Below are 10,527 nucleotides of genomic sequence, written 5' to 3'. Positions count from 1 at the left end.
AGACATTCAGGGGACTGAGAGTGGTCCAGGATGCCGGTGAGAATCCAGGAGCTAAGGACACGAGCCATGGGACCATGGGCATGTGTGAACCACATTACAGGGCCAACTTGGAAATTGCAGTTGGAGGAATCTGGGATGCAGAGCTACTGTAAGATTTAGAGAGTAAGGAGAGTGACTCTAAAGCCCAAAGTGGCAAAAATTTTAAAAAGTAGATGGAGCTAAATTATGTGAGATTAGGTAGAACTCCTAAGAACATGGGAGTAGGTAAAGACTTTATGAACAAAACCCCAATCACACAGGGATTATCACAAAGAATCAGCAACGGGAATCTCACCCAATTAAAAAATTCTGGCACAGAAAAAAAAAACACAATGTAGGAAAAAAATTTTTGCCAGATGTTCCTCAGACAAAGGACTACTATCTTGAACACATGAAGTACTCAAAAAAAATCAAATTTAAAGACTTGATCCAAAAATTTGCATCTGATATAATAAACACTTCTTAGATGACAAATTAGAAATGGCAAAATAAATATATGAAAAAAATGTTCAATGCTGGGGTTTTAGCTTAGTGGCAAAGTGCCTTACCTGGAGAGCACAAGCTCCTGAGTTTGATTTCCAGCACCAAAAAAAAAAAAAAAACAGAAACACAATAAGCTTGTTCTTGAAAAAATGTTCAATATCACTGGCCGTTCAAGGGATGCAAATTAAAACAATGCTGAGATTCTATCTTATCCCAGAAAGAATAGCTATTATCAAGAAACCAATCAATAACAAATGCTGACAGGGCTGGGGGGAGGATCCCTTCTTCACTGTTGGTGGGAGTGTCAACTGGTACAACACTGTGGAAATCAGTGTGGAGAGTCCTCAAAAAACTAGGACTAGAGGTTTTATTTGGCCCAATTATTCGCCTCCTGGGTATCCTTCCTAAAAAATTAAAAGCAGTGTAGTACAGTGATACATGCACACTCATGTTTACAGTGGTACAGCGTGTAATAGGTAAATCTTGGAGAAGCCCAAATGCCCATCAACTGATAATTGGATAAATAAAATGTGGGATTTTTTTTAATACAATGGAGTTCTACTTTGCCATAAAGAAAGATAAGCTTGAGACATTTCTAGCTAAATGGATGCACCTTGAAGCCATATGCTTAAGTGAAATAAATCGGACACATATGTGTAAATATCATATTGTTTCTCTAGTGTGAAAAAAGGAATGTGTAGGGGCTGGGGATTTAGCTCAGCGGCATAAGCACCTGCCTTGCAAGCAGGCGGTTTTGAGTTCGATCCCCAGTACCGATTTAAAAAAAAAAAAAAAAAGGAATGTGTAAATAAGGACCAAAATGTATAATAGATAATGGGAAATGGGAAGAAAATGTTCAAATGGGAAGGGGAACAAGGAATGGGGAAAGTGGAAAGGAAAAAAGGGACAAGAAAGAGACTAGAAGGCAAAAATGGAAACAAAGCTTCTGGAAATAAGGAGGGGAAGAGGGGTTTAAGGGAGGGGAAGGGAATGGGGAAAAAGGAATCAAGATATATCATGTAGGGGTACAAATTCCCTATGAGGAACATGATCATTGTGTCTATCTAAAATACACCAATAAAAACTTTAAAACAACAATAAACTCTGAGAGATCTTACTCTTGGGCAAAGGAGTCCAGGATAAACTACTTGACAAACACAGGAGCTGTCGCAGAGGACCTGGCAGAAGAGGAAGGGGACACAGTACCTGGGGCCGGAGCTCTGCGGCGTGGTGGGGATGCGGCCAGACAGCCCACCGTGTCACCTAGTGTGAAGAAGCAACTGGTGTGAGGACTGGATCTGAAGGTGGAGGAGAGGGAGGCTGAGGGTGGACCTCTGAGGTCCTTGGCTGCTGTGACCGGGGCAGAGATGGTGCTGGTGACAGAAGTGGAGGTCAGGAAAGGAGCTGACTCTGGAAAACACACAGGATGCCAGCCAGCTTTTTGTTACTGTGGGCAAAATACCTGAGAGACTCAGCTCAGCAGAGGAGGAGCTTATTTTGGCTCACAGTTTAAGAGGCCTAAGTCAGAAACATCCTCTACCTTGCAAGGTAGAGGAGAAAAGCTGCATAACTCATGGTGCCCCGGAAGCAGAAAGACAGGGGATGATGGAGGCTGAGGCAGGAGGATGGCAAGCCTGAGGTTAGCTTGGGCAATTTAAAAAGATCCCGTCTAGAAATAAAAAAGGAAAAGGCCTGGAGGTATAGCTCAGTGGTAAAGTGTCTCAGAGTTTAATTCCCAGTGTCACCAAAAACAAAAAATTAGAAAAAGTAGGGGATCTGGGGGCTGGGGATTTAGCTCAGCGGCATAAGCTCCTGCCTTGCAAGCAGGCAGCCGTGACCCCCGGTACCGATAAAAAGGAAAAAGACAAAAAAAAAAAAAAAAAAAAAAAAAAAAGTAGGGGATCCGACATTGGGCAGGGAGGGAGTTAGGGTGGGAGTGGGCAGGGTGAGGAGGCAGAGAAACTCGAATATGTTCAAGAAGAAAGTTGCTTCCAACCTGTGGCCAGAAACTGGGCACAGAGAAGGCCAGTGGGGAGGGGGGTCAGGTTGTAGCTCAATACAAAGGTCCTGGGTTCAGTTCCCTAGTACTGCACACACGCGCGTGCGTGCATACAAACACACAGACAAAAGACAGAAGCGCGAATCACAAGGAAAACAGGAATGTACTGAGGCCCTGAGGTTGGATGAACAAACACAGACCTAGGTGTGGCGGCCGGGAGTGGGGGAGGGAGGTACGGGCTCTCGGGTGCGGGTTAGAAGCCGCCCCCTGGGCCACGCCAGGGCCTGGGGGCACAGCGGGGAGCCTGGGGCTGTGTTTTCTCCCAGGAGCCCGCATCGCCAACTCCCTGCACCGAGAAGGAAGAAGGGCAGGGAAGGGGGGGGGGAGTGTAAGTTCGGAGCTGACTGCTTAAAAATTTTGACATTTAAAGGAAAGTGGAATCTGGAAAAACAACCCGAGGGTAGAAGTCTTGCAACATTCCCCTCATCCCTACACCAAGAGAGAGTTGGATGTTTTCAGGCAACAGAGAGCTGCCGAAGAGCAAGAGCAAACCTGCTGGGGGAGGTGGAAGCCTTGTGGGAGTAAACAGTGCATTCCCCACTTCTGAAGATTCTGTCTGTCTGGCTAGTTTAAAAAACAGAAGACACTGCAAAGCGGCAACATGGTGCCAAAGCGTCGGAAGTGGGTGGTTATGACGGGTTGTGGCTGGAAAAATGCTGTGGGAGTCGGAGAAGGAGACCGCTAGGGGGAGGCGGCGTCCGCGAAGGCTTCCTGGCGGAGGTGGCATTTAGCCCTAGCCCGGATGGACTGAGAGGCGAGGTCCGGGCAGGCCCGGCACGGAGCGCTCTGCTCGGCTTCCTCCGCCAGCAGCTCCCGGCCCCTCCCGCCTCGCGCCTTCCCCGCTCGCCTCCCGGAGCTCCGTAGCCCAACGCAGGTTCCCAGCACTCACGTCAGCGGGCGATGACCTCAGCGCCCGGGAGGAGGGGGCGGGGGCGGCGGGGGCGTGGCGGGCGGCAGTGTCCCCACCCCCATCCGCCGGCCTCAGCCAATGGGCGTCGCCGCCGGCCCCCCGCCTGGCGAACGGTATGAAAGGCCGCGCCGGGGAAAACCCCGGCAGAACCCAGAGAGCTGGCCTGGAGCTAGGGTCTCAGCTAGCTGGCCCAGTCCACGGCGGACCGCTGCCAACCCGGATCCGTGAGCGAGCACCATGAACCACGGGAAGAGAACCGACATGCTCCCGGAGATCGCCGCCGCCGTGGGCTTCCTCTCCAGCCTCCTGAGGACCCGAGGCTGCGTGAGTGAGCAGCGACTTAAGGTTTTCAGCGCGGCGCTCCAGGAGGCACTAACAGGTGAGCGCGCGCCGGGGCCTGGAGCCAGCGACTCGCGTCCTCCTTGCCTGGGCTGTCTTATCTCCTCTTCCTGGTCTCCCACGCGAGGTTCTCCCCGACTCGGTTGCTGTCTTTCGACTCTTGGGACAGCCGCATTTTCCCAACTCCTGAGCCAGCTCCCCCTCCCGGATGCTGGGTCTCGGTATGTGGTGGTTCCAGTGGAGTGCGTCCCTCTGCTCTCCAAGGGGCGCAGACCCAACCCTGAGTTCCCAAGACCCCGGCTTAGACCCCGGAAGAGGGTGTGCCTGCGGCTCAGAGTGCCGGCTATAGTTCCTCTCTCGACACTTGAGACCTCAAGACCTCAGACCTCGAGACCCTCACGGAATGCTGCAGGCTTTCCAGCGGGCCGGGATCCGTATTAGTAGCTGAGCTTTTTCAGCACCTTGGAGGCCCAGCCGCGTTGTCTGCCCACCCCAAGCTGGAATCCAGGCTCGCTGTGTATTTGCTCTCTTTGGTCCCTGTTAGCCATCTGCCACCTATTGTGGTACAGAAGAAAGCCTGTAGCTAGTGTGTATTGGGGGGAAGCGGGGGGGGGGGGTGTGACAGGGAGCTTGACCAGAGATAAGCAGCAGGCTGGCTGGGAAGAGACCCATCTCCCAGCTGTTCTAGCGGCTGTCCTGCTGTCTGGGGCAGTGATAGCCATCTCTGAACTCGCAGGCACAGATCTGGCCTTGGGAGGAGCAACAGCTGTTTCACCAAAACAACTCATTTCTTGTCCCTTGGCCATTGCCATGAATCTCAGACTCTTCCAAAGTAAGGCAGGAGGTGCACTGGGGACAGGATAGGTGGTCTGGTAACTTGCTGTGAATCCAACAGTGTTGACTGCCTTCACGGCTTTGAAACTTCAGCTCACAGATCTCCAGAGGCCCTGCCAGAACATACCAGCCCTGGGCACGCCCTTCCCTCCTTACACTAGGGGATGTGCCAAAAGCAATCCACTTGGCCACTGGCAAGCACCCCAGAGCTCTGAGACCCCCCCCACACACACACAGCCTCCCTCTGGTCTGGAAAAGACTGAGGAGTCTCAACAGCTCCCATGAAATTTCTGCTATGTGGCAAGAGGGTTTTAGAAGGGCCCAATAGAAATTAGTACCTCCCTTACTTAAAATAGTCGAGTTCCTTCCTCTCCTCCTGAGCCTTCACTCTCACCCCAGGATTGTGATCACATCCACGGTCTGGCTTCTCTAACCAGGAATGTCTGCTGTTGTCCTCCCTTCTCAGAGCACTACAGACACCACTGGTTTCCTGAAAAGCCATCCAAGGGCTCTGGCTACCGCTGCATCCGCATCAACCACAAGATGGACCCCATCATCAGCAAGGTGGCCAGCCAGATTGGACTCAGCCAGCCCCAGCTACACCAGCTGCTGCCCAGTGAGCTGACCCTGTGGGTGGACCCCTACGAGGTGTCCTACCGCATAGGAGAGGATGGCTCCATCTGTGTCCTGTATGAGGAGGCTCCAGTGGCTGCCTCCTGTGGGCTCCTCACCTGTAAGAACCAAATCATGCTGGGCAGGAGCAGCCCCTCGAAGAACTACGTGATGGCAGTCTCCAGCTAGACCCCCACTCCCTGACCCTGTATTCTACTGTACTCATTGAGCTGTGACAACAGGCCACTGCATACCTCAACCTGGGGAACTATTTTTAAATGAAGAGCTATTTATATATATATATATATTATTTTTTTTTAAGAAAAGAGGAAGAAAAAAAACCAAAAGTTTTTTATATGAAAAAAAAAATCCTTAAAGGGAGCTGCTAGGAAGTGGCCTCCCCAGGTGCCTTTGGAGAGAACTGTTGTGCACAGGAATCTGTGAGCCAGTGTCTGCCTATGGGAGGGGAGTGGCCAAGCCAGGGTGTCCAGAGAAGGTTGGCCAGTACCCCAGGTGAGGTTAGCAACTGTGAATAAGAGGGGTCAGGATCTGGCCTGGGTGTGGGAGAGTTCAGACTCTCTCCAACCAGGACTTGAGTTTGCCTGGCTCCTTCTTACTCAGGGGCATTTCGCCTGAACTTCAATAACATTGTTGCCTAGTCTTTTCTTATTTTTCTGATGAGATTGGGCAGAGTGAAAAGGCCTCTTCTTATTCCTTCTGTCCAGAACAACCTTTCTTGAAATCAAGATTCAGTTTCTAATTCTACCCTCAGGGGCCTGTAGAGCTTGCTTCTCAGCTAGGATTCTAAAGCTTATGGGGCAAAGAGGGTGTTGACACAGGGGTTGGAGATCTTTGGTGTTAGGGTAGAAGAGAATTTGGTGTGCAAAACCTTCATTTTGCTGCATGCTGCTTTGTGTGTATGTGTGGCGAATAATTTGGGGATGATTTGCAATGAAATTTTGGGATCCAAAGAGTGTCCACTGGGGATGTTTTTTGGCCAACATGCTTCTTTTTTGGAGCCACATGAAAGTCCGAGTGCTGCTGCTATTCCTTTGAGAGGTGTCTCAAAAACTATAAGGAACTCCAGGTCTTTTATTACTGCCTTCTTTGCTAAAGCACAATATTCCTTTCCCTCCCCTCTGGTTGAGTCTTGGAACTACCCAGTTTTCTAAGACAAGAGTTCTTAATCACTGTGCAATAAATTCCCAAGGTCCCTGGAGACTCTGGAGAACTGGCTCCCAGCACCTGCTAGTGATCCTGTGTTAGAGACCCGTTTCACCTGCCCTCCATAGAGACTGTAGCCAGGCGATGTGGGTCTGACCTTGCAGGTCTTCCTGGGCTGAAGGGGAAAGAGTGCCTGTGCTCAGCAGGACTACCTGGTATTCTTGTGGGGCTGACACTAAAAGCCAAACCTCTGGCACTGTTTTTTCTCCCTGGTGCTTAGAGTACCTGTGGGAGAGCTTGATGTCCTTCTCAGTAAAATCCAAATCTATCTGTAGGCTTGTGCAATATTTACTGTCCCGGACTGGAGAAGAATAGAAAGCTACACTGGGAAGATAATCCCTTTCATTTTCTCAGTGACATTGATGAGGGGCCCTCAGACTGCCTGGAGTCTCCCAAATGGATCACCTTAAGAAAGGCAAAAGCTAAGAGCATCTGGTCACCCTGGCTCCCCTCCTACTGTTCCCCCTTAGGGCTCCTCCCAACCTGCACTCCAAGTTCCCCTCCCCTACCTACCTATTGCCAGTCCTATCTGAATGTCCTAATACTCAGTTTTGACTCAAAGGTGCTACTTACCAAACACTCTCCCTTCCAACCCTTAGCTTTCTGCTGCCTTCTCTGACCCTGCTTCCAGTCTTTATTGCTTTAAGGTTAACTGTAGACCCACAATCCCAGGCGCTCTTTTCTGGCCTGTGGGTTGAAACAAAGCTGTGAATCACTGCAGATTGGGTTCCTGCCTCTCCATGTGCAAACATGTCCCTGCCTTCTTAGGAGCAGCCTCTCGTGGTCTCATGCTTAATCTTTTCTCTCTTTTTGTTGATGTTCACTTTAAAAACAACAAACCCCCAGAGCCGGACTGTTGAGCAGGCCTGTCTCTATTAAGTAAAAATAAATAATAGTATGTTTGTAAGCTATTCTGATGGAAAAGACAAAGGTTACTAATTGTACCATAGTGTTTTTATATGGAAGATTGTACAGCTTTATGGATAAATGTACTTTTTTTTGTTACTTTAATAAAAATGTAGCAGATGAAGTCTGTGATGGAGAGAAGGTAAAATTTCTTGCATGTGTCATTGTATTCCTCTTCAGCTGCACTCAGGCAGCCAGTACTGTGTAGATGGTCTGAACGATAACTCTAGGTGTGTGACTGGCTCTGTCCAGGCATCTGGTCTTCCCTAGAAGCTCCCTGAGAGAATGCTACGAGTAACTGGCTTCTAGTCTATTCTGGTGTCTTCCTGGGGCTCTATCGAATGTATCTGCTTCTTCACTGTCCTTAGTTCTATGCACTCAATTTGGATCCATGAGTTATATGCCCACAGGTTCAACCAACCGCATCTTAAAATTATTCAGGAAAAGAAAATTCCAGAAAATCCCATCAAGCAGAACTTGAAATTTACCACATGATCACCATGCTGCTAACCCATGTGAATGCAGAGAGGCCCACTTGCCCAGGATTCCACACTCTGCTCTCCAGCGTGTGTTGTTTGAACAATTCATGTAGTTAGGCTTCCAGTGGTTGCATTTAAGTGCACATGTACGGGCTTTTTTACCTGTCATTCTCAAATAATAAGCCATAACTATTTACATAGTGTTTGCGTTGTATTAGGTGTTATAAGTAGTGTAGAAGTGATTTAAAGTACACAGGAATACATGTAGGTTAAATGCAAATACTGTACCATCTTACAGAAGAAACTAGCATACAGAAGTCTTGGCATGTGCATACGATCATCTTGGAACCAATTCTGTATGACCAGGAGAGGACTAATTATACTAAGTGCTAGTGATCGGAAACACTGAAAATGATTAAGACCTACGGTGGTAGATGGGCCAGTAAGGCCTTCGCAGGTTGGGGAAAGGTCACTTGCAGTTCTAGTAAAGGTTTTCTTCTCATACTATTTGCCAGTCTCACATTGTTAGACAAGAGCAGTTGGGCCTTGGGTCAGATGTGTGGCTGAATGCCAACGCCACGAGTTAGCTAAAGAGCAGCTACTCTGCCAGCACACACGGCTGTAAGAGACAAAGGCTGTTACCAATGTAGAACTCCTTTTGGCTGCATGAATTAGGATCTGTGCAAAGAAACGAGCTGTCTCTCATCCCCAACTTGGATTCTTTCCATGAAGTTTTGACATAGATGCTCAATTCCCGCTGAGGTCACAGGCACATTTTTTTTGACATGGGTTGATTTTTTTCCTGGCCAACAGTGGGCTGTGTTTAAGTATTATGTTAGCATTGTTATTATTATTTTTCTGAGAGAAAGTCTCACTAAGTAGTCCACGCATGGCAATCCTCCTGCCTCAGTCTCCTAAGTGCTGGGCTTAGAGGTGCCACCATGCCTGGAAAAACAGTTTTTGAAGGCAGGAGTAGTGGTGGATGCCTACAAATGCAGCACTTTGGGAGGCTAAGGCAGGAAGATAGTATATTTAAATTTTAAGCACAATTTATGACCACTGGCATCCTCTTCCAAAGCAAACATTCAATAAGTTCTAAGTATGCTAGGTCAGAAGTAGGCAGGGAGGCTGGGTGTGATGTACTTGTACTGGGCAAGGAGGGTAGTGGAGGCCACAGCCAGGGATGGAGGGGGACAAGGGGATCTATATCATAAATAGAATTAGATATTGGGACCCACTTGTATCAAGAGATTGATATTTACAGGAATAGTCCTATTTTCACTTCTAGTTTCTAATTCAAATAATCTAGGCATGCATGTAAAAGGATCTACTCTTTTGGGTTTAAGGACAGGGCTGGGGTCTAAGAATTTTGCCCATTTTAATATGCTATGCTCTTTGAGAGTTCAGGTCAAAGCCAACATCTTGGGCCAGGGATGTAGCTCAGTGGCACATCACCTACCTGGCAAGCGTAAGGTCCTGAGTCCCATTCCTGGTACCAAAAAGAAAGCATCTCTTAGCTTTCTGTTTCCTGCCAGGCCCTATCGGCTAAGGACTTTTTGTTTGTTTGTCTTTTTTTGTGTGTGTCTTTTTCATTTTTATCGGTACCAGGGATCAAACTCACCACCGCCTGCTTGCAAGGCAGGTGCTTATGCCGCTGAGCTAAATTCCCAGCCCCTTGTTTGTTTGTCTTTTGATACAGGATTTCACTATGCAGTTCAGGCTGGCCTTCCATGTACTTTGTAGACCAGGCTAACCTGGAACTCACAGCAATCCTCCTGCCTCAGCCTCCTGAGTGCTGGGCTTACAGACATGTACCACCTCACCTCGCCCATAAAGGACACTTTATTGTGTACTGGGTGCCCGTAACTCGGGAAGCAGAGAGACACTTCACCGTCCCTCTGTGTCTTCAAGCCAGGGACATTACAGAATGGCAGATAGGTACTGGGGTTGCTTTCAATTTGCTTGTGTGAAGGGATTCTGGGATCAAGCGAGGCCCTGTTTATTTTAGACCTGGCCAGCATCAGTGGGAGCAGAGAGTGCCTTTCTGTATTCAGGAACCAGGTGCTGGCTCCTCCCTTGTCTCCAGCTTCCCTGTGTGGTCCGCAGGGCCATCCTGGAGACCTGTGCTCAGTCGCTGACTGGGGATGATAATGCACCTCACCAATGTAGACCAGGCCCTGGCAGCTGCAGATTAAGAGCCCATCTTGCTCCTGATAAGGAGTTTCGGGTGGGGGACTCCTCTATGCTGTAACAAACAAGCCCCAGGAGGAAGAAACCACTTTGGTGGGGCTGGCATTGGCTTCCACAGCAGCCTTTGCTAAGGAAAGATAGTGAGGACTCAAATGTCCTGCCCTCGTGGCCAGCACTGCAACCCTGACCCCACCAGGAGCGACGCAACCCAGGAGCTCCAGGCTGGGAGGAACTAGTCGGTGTGAGTTTCAACAAGCCCCTCAGACGTTCCTGTCTTGGAAATTAGGAGGGTGGTTTAAATGACCTCTGTTCTTTTTCTTTCTTTTGATTCTAAATTATCCTCATTACCCTGGCAATCTCTGGAGGGCAAATTAGCACCATTATTACCATTCTTTTCGAGTTCAGCTGAAAGGTCGTTTGGGCTGGAGGATGGAGTGAGGTAGCCGATCTGC

General features: G+C 48.9%; 1 protein-coding gene across 1 annotated transcript; it reads left to right on the top strand.

Moving 5' to 3' along the window:
- Positions 1-3,626: 3,626 nt before the first annotated feature.
- On the top strand, positions 3,627-7,554 carry Btg2 (BTG anti-proliferation factor 2). The gene is made up of 2 exons (XM_003474820.5): positions 3,627-3,870; positions 5,131-7,554. The coding sequence occupies exons 1-2, from the start codon at positions 3,729-3,731 to the stop codon at positions 5,463-5,465; spliced, it is 477 nt and encodes a 158-aa protein (XP_003474868.1). The 5' UTR covers positions 3,627-3,728; the 3' UTR covers positions 5,466-7,554.
- The last annotated feature ends 2,973 nt before the right edge of the window (positions 7,555-10,527 follow it).

This window comes from Cavia porcellus, unplaced genomic scaffold (assembly GCF_034190915.1).
Source record: "Cavia porcellus strain 051 isolate PalLab524CR breed Dunkin Hartley unplaced genomic scaffold, mCavPor4.1 scaffold_29, whole genome shotgun sequence".
NCBI lineage: Eukaryota > Metazoa > Chordata > Mammalia > Rodentia > Caviidae > Cavia > Cavia porcellus.
This window is presented reverse-complemented; position numbering and strand designations above follow the sequence as displayed.